Below are 15312 nucleotides of genomic sequence, written 5' to 3' on the forward strand. Positions count from 1 at the left end.
AAAACAAAAAAAAAAAAAAAAAAAAAAAAAAAAAAAAAAAAAAAAAAAAAAAAAAAACCAAAAAAAAAAAAAACAAAAAAAAAAACACCCTAAAAATGTTTTTTTAAAAAATATATACAGCTTGAGTTGGGGATTTAGCTCAGTGGTTCTACCATCTGCCTCATAAGCGCAAGGACCCAACTTCAATCCCCAGTACAAAATAAACAATACACACACACACACACACACACACACACACAGAGCTTGTGCCATCAAACACTCCCAGCAAAGCTGGTACTATTCACAGGGGTTTGGAAAAGTCCTTGCTACACAGAACCATGAGGCTGACTCTTTGGTGTGAATACCACACGTGCACCACCCAGGACCCCAATCATGTCTGCGCCCCTTCACCCCAGCCATCTGCTCACCTTGATGTCACGGTACACAACATCCCGTGAGTGCAAGTACTCGAGAGCCGAGACGATCTCTGCACCATAAAACCGGGCCCGATCCTCTGTGAAGACTCGCTCCCGGGACAGGTGGAAGAAGAGCTGCAGGGAAGGTGGGAAGAGGTCAGACCCCTGCCCCTCAGGCCATGCACCCTGCCAACAGTTCTGTGACATAGCACCATGGGAACCAAGTAAGGGACAGTGAGTTGGGAAGAGTCACAGGAAGGAAGAGAAAAGAACAGGGGATAAAGAGTGACAACAACCAGTATATGCTAATGAGAGGATCTGGGGGACAGGATGAAGGGACAGGTGAAGGAGAGAGTGACACTAGGAAAGCAAGGAGAAACACAAGTCATAAGCAAGGGACAATGAACTGTGAGCAAGACCAAATCACATGAAGCAGAGCCAGACCACTAAGTCTATCTACATGCAGAGAAGGGGGTGAGGGTCAAGGGGATGACAAGGGGACAGGGGCACATTTATCTGTACAAGGAGGGGGAGGACCCAGGGATCAGAGGGCTGGTAGACTTTAATCCTCGTGTGCTTTCTTCAGAGTCTGCAGGAACATCCTTCTGCCCAGTCACCTAAGCACCCCACAGCCTCTCTCCATGCCTTTCTGGACCTGGTTTGGATCCTCCCTTCAACAACTTATTCACTAGCTGTGTGAGCCTGGCAAGCCACTTAGCCTCCTGAGTCTCAGTTCTTCCACCTATGAAATAGCGACGGTGGCACCTGCTTAGAGAGCAGGACAGGGCTGGGACTTGATGACATTCACTGTCATGGCTGTCTAGATGTCCCCGCACAGCCTCACGCAGTCAGAGGTGGGGCTTTTTCAGAGGTGACTAGATCTACAGTGTGTGACACTGGGATTGATTCATGGTGCAACGCTAGGCTCAATGGCACTGGGATTAAGGGTGTGAGTGGTACCCGCCCTAAACAGCTTGGATAAAATATAGGAGATAGGAAGAGCTGTGGTTGGCCCTTGTTACCCTGCTACCTCCTGCCCACTATAAACTGTTTCTCTTCTGCAATGCCACCCTACCTTGGAGCCAGCCGATTATGGACCGAAACCTCTACAAACTGTGAGCTAAATAAACCTTTCCCCCTGTAACATTGAGTGCTGGGTATTTTGTCTCAGCAATGAGAGAAAATTAACTAAGACATTCACTAAGCCTCCCTCCAGCCTGTCCATTGAAGACAGTTCCCTTCCCCCATAAAGAAACACCCAGAAAGCCAGGCCAGGTGGCTACAGCTCACCTCCCCGCCATTGGCGTACTCCATCACAAAGCACAGGCGGTCGTGGGTCTGGAAGGCATACTTCAGTGCCTATAGAACAAGGGCAGGAGGACATGGGTCAGACGCAGGGAAGGGAAAGGCTCTGCACACAGATTCTGCACACAGACACCCCTACTCCCCACTCCAGCCAGGAGCCTTGGGAGTGCAGCAGATGGGTTCAACTTCCAGGCACAGCTGAGGAGAGAACTATGATTTCTCATTTTAACAGTAAAATATAATAAATGCTGTCTTCTGAGCGCAGGTGTACACACACACACACACACACACACACACCCCACACGCTGTGGCAATCAATGGTTTAAGAAGCTGATTTCAAGACAGGACAGACAAAATGTCAACCAACAAAGAGTAGTTTAGGGCCAGGGATTTAGCTCAGTGCCACTGAGCTTGCCTTGCAAGTGCAAGAAGTCCTGAGTTCAAGCCCTGTGCCAAAAAAAAAAAAACCTGCCACCAGAAAGAGTAGTTTAGTTCCCAAACTGTGCTCTAGGGAGTATTCAGAGGCCCCCTGGGAAACCCCTGTCACAACTCTACAGTACCTTGTACTACACCTGAGGTACCCTGGTAGATCTCATGTGAACAAATGTTATGGCTTTGTAGGGTACCTGGTCAGCAACTGAACTAAGGAAATGGCACATACAGCTGGGCCTGGTGGTACAAACCTGTAATCCCAACAACTTGTGAGGCAGAAGAAAAAGGAACTTAAGTTTTAGACCACACTGGAAAACTTAGCAAGTCTCAGGAAAAAACAACAACAACAACAAAAAAAAAAACCCTGAAAGGACTGAGGATGTCGCTCAGCCAAAGGCTCTGGATTCTAAAAAAAAAAAAAAAAAAGCGCACATAAGCTACCCTCAATCTAGCCCACAAAACTGACAGCCACCAGCCCTGGAGACAGTAGCCCAGAAAATACTCCAAAGAGGTATCCACCTGGCCTAAGGTGACAGGAAACACAACAGCATGTTACGGTACTTTAAAATCAAAACAAAACAGGGCTGGGGATTTAGCTCAGTGGCACCACACTTGCCTCACATGTGCAAAGTCCTGAGTTCAATCCCCAGTACCAAAATAATAATAATAATTAATTAATTAATTGAAATTAAGACAAAAATATACTCCCACTTGGCCAAGCTGGGCTAAGCACCCCTCATTCACAGAGACAGCAGCTACGCTCTCCTGGGGCTGTCTTGCCAGGTGATCTCTTGGGTCCCTTATGGTGCCTACATGAAGCCACTGTCTAAGAAGACGATACCACCCCAGTGCTTGATTCAGGCCATGTGGGGAGGCAGTGGCAGCCTACCTTGTCCACCTGACCTGTAACAAGGCTGTGCTCTTTCCCCGAATTCTGCCCAAGTGTGCTGGCCTGAAGTGAAGGCCCCCCAATTGCCTGAAAAGGTCAGTGCAACTCACAGTGAGGAAGGGATGCCTGGTGTTCTGGAGGACCCGACTCTCGGTGACTGTGTGAGCAACTTCATCCTGCAAACAGAGTGTGAGTGAGTGGCCAGGGTAACACCACGTCTACCTGTCTCACACCGCCAGTTTTAACAAAGAAAGGGGAGCGAGAACTTGGGGAAATGCAATTCCATTATAAAAGCAAAAGGAATGACAGGAATATGATAGGGCCATTTACAAGCTCTAACTAAATAATGAACCCAGACAAGGTAATCAGTGGCTTGCTTAAAATCACAAGGTGAAAAGCCAATGCGGGACTTTACAATGGAAGGATGAGGGCTGCTTCCCCTAAACCCAAGCTAACTACAACATTCTGCTATGATCTGGATTTTGAACCTCTCCGAAAGGCTCATGGGTCGATGACTTGGTCCCTGGCCTGTGGCACAACTGGTAGGTGATGGAACTTTTAGGAGGTAAAGTCTAGTAGAAGCAAGGTAGGTCACTGAGAGTGTGCCTTCAAAGGGGTACTGGGACCCCCAGCCTTGCTTCCGGCTGCCAAAAGGTGACAGGTCTTCTCTGCAAGCGCCCCACCACGATGTACTGTGCCAACATGGGACACAGGAGCTAAGCAAAAGAGCTAAAGCCAGTGAGCTAAGCCTCATGGCTTGGAATCTCTAAAGCTGTGAGTCAAAATAAACTGTTCATCCTTTTCAGTTTATCTCAGTTATTCTGTCACAACGATGAAAAGCTGGCTAGCGGGCATCCCTACAGAGAGAACAAGCAGACATTATGATGCCACAGAGGGTGTGGGGATCGGCAGCTATGAAGTGTTCTTGCCCAAAGAAGGAACTGGATCTAATCAAGGCTCTAGAGTAGAGCAGTGCTTCTCAGGGCTGTGGTCCTCACATAGGCTGCATCAGCAGGGCCTGGGAACTTGGAGAAATGCAAATTCTCAGGCCCCACCCCAGCTTCACTGAGCAGAAACTGGGGGTGGAGGGACGGGGGACATCCCTGCCTCACAAGCCCTCCGGGTGACTTGAACACAAGGCTAACATCGGGTCTGACCAAGAGCAGGCACCAGGAGAGCTTCCAAACTGCAGCCACCTGTGGCTAGCTGGACACTGGCTCTTCCCTGGGCACATCTATCCCAGGGGATGTCGAAAGTCATTTTTTTATTATCACAACTGGTGGGCGCTGGTAAACCTCTCCGAATGCACAGGACAGCCCCTCTCCCCATGAAGAATGACGTGGTACTGAGGCTCACAAGCCCTTCCTAGATCAATTATATCAGGAACTAATAACAGTTTCTTTTTTTGGATATGATCACAGCACTGTATATTTTTTAAAATCTTCATCCATTAAGGTACATTTTTAAGTATGTATGGGTGAAATAAAACGATATACAAAATAGTCCTTAAAACACTGCACAACAGAAAAAGGGAGAGGGCAGAGCTAATGAAACAAGACTGAACTGCTTTAACAGAATGATTGTTACATGGCAGTCTATTTTATTTTTCTTCTTAAAATTTTGTGTATGTTTGAAATTTCTGACTCCAGTACCTTTAAATAACACACACACACACACAAAAAAAAATTCCTCTTATGACCCAGCTTCCAACAGCCTCCCTAGGTCCTTTATCAAGGCAAGAGGCCTCCTACAGACCTGACAGCACCTCCTGTGTAAGGCCCACACATTTTTCATGGCCAGAGGTAGAGTGTGAGATTTGGGCCAACTCCCCTCTGGGCTCAGTTTCTCTCTGACTGGGGACCTAGTTCCAGGCAACAGGGTAAAGAAGCCTTATAGCAGTGGAAGGCCGTGGGGACACAATTCCAGCCCTACAAGAGCTCCCAAGTATTGTCCCCCAACAGACCGTGGCTCCTGTTAAATCAGGAGGGCAGGGCGGGGGGTAGCTCGGTGGTCAAGCATAATGATTCCCGTGTACCAGGATCTGGATTCCACCCCCAACACCATATAAACAAAGAAGCAGCTAGACCCTAAAACAGAGCAGTTTTTCCCAAAAATAGGAAAGTCCAGTCTACCTGAGTCAGTGTGATAAGGAAGCCTCCTCTGCTTTAATTCTTGCAAAGGGTAACCTGAAGTAACCTCATGTTAACCAATTAGCTTTTTTCCCCCTTTCTGCCACCTTACAAAACCCACTGTCTACCACTGTCCAGTGGAAACTTTCATTCTGTTGTGCAGAATGGAGTCTGCCCCAATTCATGAATCACAAATAAAAGCCAATTAGATCTAAAACAAAATTTGTGTCTTCTGACAGCCCCGAAGAAGCAAGTGCATGGCAGTCCTCAGAGCATTCACCTTGGCAATGATGACTTCCTTCCGCAGGATCTTCATGGCATAGTAGCGGCCAGTGGCCTTTTCTCGCACTAGGATGACTTTGCCAAAGGTGCCCTTGCCGAGGAGTTTGAGATAATCAAAGTCATTCATGGTCTGTGGGGTGGAGAGAGAGCAGGGTCAGTCAGTGCTGGCATGTGGCCCATGGGAGGAAGTTTTAACAAAGGAAGAAGAAAACCAAAAGACGCTGTTGCCCTGGCAGAGGCTCGAGTGGGAGGGAGCTCTGGGCAGCAACTGTCCTGAGCAGCCTGCAGGCCCAGGCTCTCCCAAGCACAGGCCTTGGATGCAGAGCCTTGGAGCTCTACATGTGGGGAGAGCTGGGTGTTCACAACTGCTTAAGAAGCCATAGGAGTTCTACCCAGGGTGTCCCTTTCCCCATGGCACAAAGCAGCCCGTGAAAACCAGCCCATCCCACAGGACACTGCAGTCGCTGGATGAATTCCTGCACACTTTGAATAGTTTTTTGAGACAGGGTCTCACTATGTAGTTGAGACTGACCTGGAACTCACTATGTAGTCCAGGCTGGTCAAACTCAAAGTTTCCTGCACACTTTGAATAGTTTTTTGAGACAGGGTCTCACTATGTAGTTGAGACTGACCTGGAACTCACTATGTAGTCCAGGCTGGTCTCAAACTCAAAGTGATCCTCCTGCCTCAGCTTCCCGAGTGCTGGGATTACAGGCGTGCGCCACCACACCCGGCTCCCCTGCACACTTTGTATGGAACCAAGGGAGACGAGATGAGCACAGCCCCAGCCCCTGCCAATGACCCCCTACTTACCACTTTGGCCCGTGCTTTGCTGACTGCCACTTCCATCTCCTCGGCCGTGGAAGAGTCACTTGGGGAGCCACACTTGTAGTCCATGGGATCCTCACCAGGGACTCGCTGCTTGAGGCTGTTGGCGACCATCTGGATGGCCCGCATCCACTCCTCCCTGTGTGGTGACACACTTGAGTCCCTGGCCTCAGGGCTGGCAGGGCTGAAGGTTGCTTCCCAGATGAGCCACATGCTCTCCAATGGGATAGCAGACACCACACCCCCCTCTGGGGGCTTTGGGGAGCACTGACTGAGCCAGGCAGAGCTGATGGGCCCTGACACTTTATAGGCCTCTGGCTTGGAGCGAGGGACATGGACTAGAGAGGGATCATCCATTTCCCACGAGTGGCCTGACATGAGGGCCCCTTGAAGCCAAGCAGCGCTGAAACATCAAAGGAGGAGGTTGCTTTTGTTTGAGCCTTGAATAAGGGAGGGCCAGGGCTCCTCTAACTCCTCCAGAACAAATAGCCAGTTCAAGTTTACAAGTCACTAATGTCTATAAAGGAAAACCAAAAGTAAAAGAGAGCACCCAAGAGCCGAAGCCATAGCAGTGTAAGGCCAGAGCTGGCCAGCAGGACCCTCTGAAGGGGATGGATGGTCTGCTGACAGGCCCTGGGCACACCCAGGCAGAGCAGTGTTACAAGCTGCTGGGAAAGAACTTTTTTCAATACCTGCAAACTTTCTTTCTCTCTAGTAAGTGCAAAGGAACAGAGACAAAAAGAAAAAAATATTAGGCTGAATGGCTGTCCACATCCCCTCATTTCTGACTTATCAGTTAGCAACTGTAGGTGGTTCAACACAATGCATTTGAGCAGCTGCGTACTGTGCTTATATCTAAAAAAAAACATGACTAGTGGGAAAAAGAAAGTATGTTCACTGAGGATGAGACAATTCAAAGAGTGAGTAAGCAGGCAACTTCCCAGATCCCAGTGATTGAAATAAGCTGCAATGAGTGCAGCGAGTAGGAGCAGAAAAGCAAGAGCAAGCTGAGCCCATCACACGCATCTTCCAGAACTGCCCTTGCAGCAAGTGTTGCAGCTCTGGTGCTACCCAGGCACTGAGGCCCCTGCCCACGGCCCTGGGGCACAAGTGGAGAGATTGGGCCTACAGCCTGAGCTTCTGCCTCAGATCGCTTCCCTGGGTGGCAAGCAGGACCGCTTCTATCCCCACCAGTCCGGTAGCACACATTTTCCCACATTTTGACCCTGGTGCATGCAGTCACATCTTGGAGTTAACAGTCTGTCACCATCTAACTGTGTGCTGCTATCTCTTGGTATTACATAAAGCATGTCTTCCAGATGGTGGCATCTTAGACACAATGGAGCATGCCAGCCACGCCTCACGTAGGATCTTTGGAGGATGGCAAGACTGCACGGGAAGCACCTAGGCAGTGAGACTCTGCGGCTGAGAGAGAGGACGGTCTGAGTGAGGGCTGTCTAGAGATCACACCAAGAAAGGGGAGCGCAGAATGGTGTGGAGTTCTGCACTATCACTTAGAAAATAAAGACTTTCTGCTCACACATGCTCACATAAACACAAGTATCCTGAGTGAGCACTCAGGACTCTGGAGCTCGGACGTCCAAGGAGAGGAACCAGGAGCGAGAGGCCCAGAAGAGGCATCTAATAAACCAGAGCACTCACTCTTATGAGCCACTCCTGTACCGCCTCACTGCAAAGGGGCAAACTGAGACACGCATTTAAAAAGCAAACGCAAGAAAAAATACAGTAGTTGCCCCAAGCCTAAGAACCAGACTCACAAAAGGCCAACTGGCTCCTCCAGGGCAAAGCTGCTGCTGCTCAGCTCTGGGGTTTGCTGAACCAAGCAAGAACTAAGCTCAAAGGGCCCCAGTAAGGCACAAGGGTTCCGTTTTCTCAAACTGGCCTCACTCACACATTCTTCTGTGCTGCTTTGTAAGAGATACACAATGTCACACCATGTTTCACAGGATAGATGCAGCCAGGGCTGATATTCCACCCCTTCCCACCATGCAGGCTAGGGGCCCCACAGCCTACGGGTCAGCCCTCAGGGCAGGGATATGCATCTGCTTTGAATGTGGTGCATCCCCAGTACTGAACTGAGTGCTCCCTAAGTATCTATGTAACCACTAAGTGAGGCAGCCCTGGGGCACAGTGAGGCCAGTACATGCTCAGGCAAAGCAGGCTTGGCCTCTTTCCTCCCTGACCTGATGCCTCCAGCCAGTATTTCTCAACTGGCTTTAACCCGTACCCCCTTTGGAATAAGTTGCAGCCTAAAACCCAATCCCTACGTTAACATTTTTCCAAAAAGGTTGGGGGTAGGGTAGAAACACAGCCCATGATATGCTTATCAACCACAACTGTCCTCTCTTAGAAAGTTTAAAATGTTGGCTTCACTGGATGTGGTGGCACGTCTGAAATACCAGCACTAGGGAGGCTGAGGCAGGAGGATCGCTGTGTGATTGAGGCCAGCCTGGGCTACATATTGAGTTCAAGGCCAGTCAAAAACTACATAACCCTGTCTCCAAACAACCAAAAATAAGTAAATAAAATAAAATGTTGATTTTGAGTGTTAAGATAGGAGATTGAAAAAGAAAATCACAGATCTTCTAAAAAGTAGAGAGATTTTGAGACTGTCCCCTGGAGCAGGGCCAGGAGCACTCCTTCCAGCTGGCTCCCCACGCTGCACAATGGGGCTGCTGGGCTGGACCCAGAAAGCTCTCACCTCATGGAAGGTGTTTTGAGGACAAAGGGAGGCCCAGGGGTCCTTTGGGCTCTCCTGAAGCCTGCCCAGCCACATGTCCAGGTCCAAATGGACCAAGGTTGAATGGTTGCAGAACTCAGAATCCAGAGTAAAAGCAAAGGCCCCTGTCCAGGACATTTGTCAAGGGTTTGCAACACAGTGTCTGGGGCAGAGGAGAGATCCCACCCAAAGGAGACCCCCAGGGAAACCTGCCTACTTCCTAGCCACAAAACAGCTAGAGAAAAGCAGTAAATGGCCAGCTCCACAGCCACCACTTCCTTGGGTTCTCAAGAACATGGGGAGGAGATGCTGACATGAAGACCGAGGCATACAGAGGCAGAGTCACTGTGGCAGTCACCCAGCCACGGCAGGGCTGAGACTCGTGTCTAGGACACCCTGTCCCTCGCTGGTGCCATACCACCTTTCCCTGGGCCAGTGGTCCAGAGGACCTAGACAGGATCAAGAGGCTCAAGTGGCGGTACCCTCAAGAAGGTTCACGCAGCAAGGGACATCATGCCATGGAGCCCAGGGCCAAAGTAGAAGGACACCACCCCTCACAGCTGTGACCTGGACCACTTTCCAGACAGGACCTCCCCCAGCAAATACCACCACCGACACCCACCTACAGAGAAAGTCACTGTTGTGCTGTGTGTGAACTAATAATGCCTTTAATCCTCCCAACCACCAAGGCAGTAGATACTGTTAACGTCATTTTATAAATGGGACACCTGGGCCAGGGTTTTAGCCCAGTGGTGCCACCACCTGCCTGAGAAGTGCATGGACCCGAGTTTGATCGCCAGTACCGCCACCACAAAAACTATACATATAAATGGGAAGACTGAGACACAGGGAGGCTGACATTTGCTCACAGACACAGACAGCAAGCAGAGGCCCAGGAACGCAAATCCAGGTGATGCAGGCATCACCCAAGAGCTCTTCTTTCTGGGGTACTTTCCGTGGCCTTCTTGACCCTCATTTGGGCTCTGGGGCCGCAGAAGGGATGTTTGGGGGCGTTCCAACTGTCCAAGCAATACCTGGAGGGGCTCAGTCAAGCACACAGTACAGGCTGGGAGCTGGGAGCCAGGGCCTCAGCTCCACCGCACGCTGGCTTCCTGGCCCTGAGAGGGCCCAGCTTCCCCAGCCTCCACCTGCCTCCCACATAATCCAGGGCCCAGTGTTGAGAGCAGACTCTGGAGCTGGTGGCCTGGATATAAACACAGCTCTGCCCTTTCCTAAAGGCAACACTGGGCAGGTCTGGGATACAACAAACACAGAATGGCACCTGGCACAGAAGAAGTGCCACAAAGGGCTGTGAGGACTCACCCTGGCAGCCCACCAGTGTCTGCTCAGTGCCTTCTAAGAGTCAAGCCTTGGCCCGAACACTGAGGAGGCGGTGGAGAAGGTCTGAAAGGACAGTAGCTCCCCCTTAACTGTGTTTCTGCTTTCCACAGTCTCACCTGCAGTTAGTGGTGATCCAAAACTACTGAGTGGAAAATTCAAGAAACAACTTGTAGGTTTTTTAAGCTTCACATCGCTCTTGGGGTTGTGATGAAATGTTGTGTCATCCTGCTCTGTCTTCATACTATTAGTTGCTGATCTCTTACTATGTCTAATTTGTAAGTCTAACCTTATCACAGTGTGTGTTTGACTGAAAATACAGTATACGCAGGGCTGAGTGCTATTCAATGCCAAGCATCACTGGGGCTGGGAACACATCCCCCTTGGGTGAGGTGGGACTACACAACAGAGCAAGGGCCAGAGGTAGACAGGGAGGCTCTTTGAGGAGGGGGCGCTAAACCCGAGCAGGACCTGAGACACCACTGGAACACGGACCCATTCTCGATGCCTGCAGCAGGCATCTACCTGGCTGTGAGACAGCATCAGTGAGAGAAGGATGGAGCCAACTGCAGAGACGGCTGGGGAAGGAAAGGATCCAGGCAGAAGGAGCAGCAGGGCAAAGGCCCCAGGGCAGGAAGAAGTCTGGTGTGTCTGTAGATGACACAGAGAGTGCCGTATCACTGGGGCCAGCCCAAGAGTGGGGAGGATGAGGGCAGGACAGGCGCAGACTGGGACAGTAGGCAGTGGGCTCTGTGGGCTACCTAAGTTAGGAATCTGGGTCTTGATCCTTAACACCCTATGAGAGCTAAAGGGTTACAGAGGTGGCAACAGCACTGATTTCCACTTGAAGGCAGTGGCTGCAGAGTGGGGCCACATCCTCCCGTGAGGGGTGCCAGCTGCACAGGAGGCGAGTGAGAAAAACACGCAGCATCCTCGGGTGCCAACAGACTCCATGCTGAAGGCCTTGGAAGCTTCTGCCACTCCTTCCCTCATCCTTACAACAGCTGGGAGCTGAGCCCTATAAAGGGACAGGGCAGGCAGCCACTCTGCTCGAGCCAGGGCTCACCCCAGGGCTGCCCACCGGCAGGACCCGACATGCCTGCAGGGAACTTTCAGTGAGGGGCGGGACTGGGCTCTCCCTGACACATGGCCCCGCAACCCAGAGGGGTGATTATGGCTGGAAGAATCTGGGGTCCCTCTCTGCTCACACAGCTTCAGCCTGTGGGATAAAATAAATTACCAGACCTGTAACTCTTAGGTTGGGATCTGCCTCATAAATAATTGGTTTTAATTGTTCATTTATTCATCCAACAAACATTCACTGACCACCTATTTATGTGTCAGGCACAAACAAAATAAATATAAAATACTACACTTGCTAAGAAGAAAATAAAGCTGGGTAAGGGTGGAGAGACATGGTGGGAAAAGGGGTCCAAGGCAAAGGGAACAGGAAATGCTAACGCCGAGGCAGGAGTGGGTTCAGCAACTGTAAAGGGGCAGGACTTGAAAGACATGGCACATAGCCTGGAGTTTACTCCAAGTGTGACCAAAAGTCACTGAGAGTTCTGAGCAAAGAAATTCCAACAAGAAGATCACACTAAGCTGATACACCACTGAGCATTCCTGTCAAAACTACAGGTCTTCAAACTTTCTCTGTAAAGGGCCAACAGCAAACATTCAGGCTTTATGAGCCACAGTTTCTGCTACAACTATTACAGCAGGACAAAGCAGCCTGTGACAACTCTTAATAAATGGACATGGTCGTTTTGCAACAGAAGTACCAAATCAGAGGCAGGGTTGCATTTTGCCAACCCTGCTGCACACTGAACCTCTGGTTTACAGGAAAGATAGGCACAAGGCAACACAGTAACTAACGATGTCAAACCGCAGTAAGAGGATATTCAGCATGTGAGACAGCCTGCACATCAACTGGACTGGCTTGTCAAAAATATCAATGTCTGAGCAGGAAGAAAGATAAAGGGCAAAATTAGATTAAAATAGGTGGGGCTGGCTGTGGTGGTTCATGTTTGTAATCTCCGAACTTGGGAGGCTGAGGCAGGAAGATTGCTATGAGTTTGAGACCAGCCTGGGCTACAGTGAGTTCAAGACCAGCCTGAACTGCATAACAGTTTTTTGTCTCAAAACAAAAAAAACAGGCTGAAGAGTCAACACGTACTTTGAACGACTCCTAATTTCAAAATCAACCCATTTTGAGGCCATGCATGGTGGCACATGCCTCTAATCCCAGCATTTGGGAGGCAGAGGTAAGAGGATCACAAATTCAAGGTCAGCCTGGGCACATTAATGACTTAGCAAGACCCTGTCTCAAAATAAAAAAGGGTCTAGGAATGTAGATCAATAAAAGGCTTGGGGGTTCAAACTCCAGTACAGAAAAAAACCAAAACAGAAAACCATTTTGAAGATAACTTGGGAAATCCAAGTATGGCACAAGTAGAGAGGAAATACATATTTGGATACACATCCCTTGCTCAAATGCTTGAGACTGGGCATATTTCCAATCTCTGAGATTTTGGTTTTCAGGATGTATACAAAGACTTTACCATATGGTCGAGCACCTCTAGTCCAAACATTTGAACTGTTTCAAAGCGACTCTCAAAGTTTCATGTTCTGGAGCATCTCAGATTAGGGATGCTCAACCTGTATCTCGGGGGTGAGGCAGGAGAAAATCCTTATTCATAGCAGATGCCTACTAAGGTAGTAAGGAGTATGAACAGACAGTCAAGATTCAGCACAAAAGAATAAAAATGCAAACAACAAAAGTTCCAGCGTAGAACAGCCAGACGAGGATGGCGAAGGCTAACCTGCGGAACAGAGGTGCAGGGTACCTGCAGGCCCCCGTGTTACACCCTTTCCTTTAACTTTTCTACATCTGAAACAAGTGCCAGTGGGGTAGGGGCAGGAAGGGTTGCCGGGGAGGCAACCAGCAGCACAGCAAGGCAGGCGTTCACGCATCTAGGCGGTGTCCACCCACAGCACGTCTCCTGCCAGCCCTGCCGCCCCATCTCTCCCCAGACTCGGGGCAGCCAGGGACCTCCGGCCCCGGTGGGGTTCGCTGGGCAGCAAGGACAGCATCAGCCAGCTGTGAGCTGGGTGGAGAGGCCTCCCTTTGCTGGATTCCTGGCTTGTACCTGCTCAGGGCTAGGATCAGAAATCCGAGGTTTGCTGTCTCTGGGGCTGACCCAGTGGTTTTTTCTCCAGAGGACAGCAAAAGGTACCAAGAAAAGGAAAAAGGCAGGCGGACATTGTAGCCTCACAGTCTCAGTAACAGAAGCTTCCCCATACTGAATGGTACCAGCTGCGCAAAAATGGAAAGTAGACCATCTCTCTTGCCTACTAAACCACTCTGGCGGCTCCCCACTGCTCCTTTTCCAGGCTTGTAAACCATGTGCCAGGTTTGCTAAATCAAGGGCTTCCTGTTTATCATCCCCCTGAATCTCTTACCAACCCTGGGATAAATCCCAGTTTATTAAGTGCCTGCCAAGCCCTGCGGGGATCTCCATCTGGGGGCCAAAAACCTTGGCTGGGCTCTCCAGTCTGAAGCGCCTCCATTTCCCCTCTTCCAAGACTCCTGCCCCTTGATTCTCCGGTGACGCAGAACCCTCTGCGGTCCCGGTAACACACACACACTGTTCCGCCTCCAAGCCTCCCGTAGCTGCTTAGTCCTTTTTATTGAGCCATGGCCAACTCCCATCCATCCTTCAAAACTCATTCCAACTCCCACGTCCTAGACACTTAGCAGTCTAGAGGTGCTTTCTCAGGTAACCCACGTTTCAGTCCCCAGGAGTCAACTGACACCTCAGCTGGCCCAAGATGGTAATTTTGTTCCCCCTGGTGGGGCAAGTGTATAGACTGAGGTAGTATCTCGTGATACAGCGCTGTACAGGCTAGAACTGCACTGTCCAAGGGTAGCCACCAGCCACATGCATGGCGAATGAAACTGAATAAAATCAAAATTCGGTCCTCCAGTCACCCTATTCCGAATGCTCAACCGGCACATGCAACACCTAGACAATGCAGACCTAGAACATTCCCCGTATGGCAGGGGTTGTCTTGGAGGGTCCTGTTTCAGGCTTTTCCAGAGGTTCGGCTGAACCCCTACCCTACCAAAGAGCTTAGGGAGGCCCAAATAGATACAGTGGGAGGAAAAAATTTGCCACCCATTACAAAGGGTCAAGTTCAGATACAAATAAGAAAAAGACCAACTACCCAATAGAAAAAGAAGTAAACAATAGACACTTCAAGGGAAAAAGCACATGTGACCCTTGAGGGTCAAACTGTAATTTCTCCTGCTCAGACTGGCAAAAATCCAAATGCTTGAAAACACTGGGCTGTGGGGACAGTCACAGACACGCCCTGACAGAAACATCCCTCTAATTTATAAATGCGGATTCCTGTGATCAGCAACCCTACAGCTAGCTAAGAGTTCCTCATCCAGACACACCCAGGTACACAGGAATCAAGGAGCTCCACTGTCACTGCTCAGAATGAGCCAAAGGCAGGGAACCTCCTCGGTCACCATGAACAACTGCTAAGTAAACTGCGGGACACAAATGTCCAGCTGTTAAACAGTAAAACACTGTGGTGACAGCGCAGTCTCTGTACATGGAGGCAGAAAGACTCCCCAAGATCCACTGTGAAGTGAAAGAAGCAAGTTCAGAACAGCGTGGGTGCGACGTGACCTCGAGGATGCCAAGGACCCCATCTGCTCTTGGAGAACACAAAACACAGTGATTAACTGGGGAGGGAGGATGGACAGATGGGGAAAGACACGGCAGTGAAGGTCTGAGTCTTTTGTTCGCTCTAAGGAGCTGGGGGTGGGATCGAGGGCCTCACTTGCTAGGCAACTGCTCTCCCACTAAGCCACACCCCTAGCCATGGTTTGCCTTTTGAACCAGAAAAATTTCTACCATTTTTTCCAATTATTAAATGATCTTTTTTTTTTTTTTTTTTTTT

At 49.8% G+C, this 15312-nt stretch overlaps 1 protein-coding gene across 3 annotated transcripts in view; it reads right to left on the reverse strand.

Annotated features, from left to right (window-relative positions):
- The window catches only part of Akt2 (AKT serine/threonine kinase 2), a 51615-nt gene that overhangs the window by 6114 nt on the left and 30189 nt on the right, over nucleotides 1-15312 (reverse strand). For all 3 annotated transcript variants that reach the window (XM_010614476.3, XM_010614475.3, XM_033765787.1), the window contains exons 5-9: nucleotides 6246-6399; nucleotides 5431-5562; nucleotides 3132-3197; nucleotides 1686-1754; nucleotides 408-530 (exon numbers count right to left, since the gene is read on the reverse strand). In XM_010614476.3, coding sequence (XP_010612778.1) covers nucleotides 408-530; nucleotides 1686-1754; nucleotides 3132-3197; nucleotides 5431-5562; nucleotides 6246-6399 — 544 coding nt within the window. The remainder of the gene's footprint in view (nucleotides 1-407; nucleotides 531-1685; nucleotides 1755-3131; nucleotides 3198-5430; nucleotides 5563-6245; nucleotides 6400-15312) is intronic.

This window comes from Fukomys damarensis, unplaced genomic scaffold, assembly GCF_012274545.1.
Source record: "Fukomys damarensis isolate Sample0158 unplaced genomic scaffold, DMR_v1.0_HiC HiC_scaffold_19, whole genome shotgun sequence".
Lineage (NCBI taxonomy): Eukaryota > Metazoa > Chordata > Mammalia > Rodentia > Bathyergidae > Fukomys > Fukomys damarensis.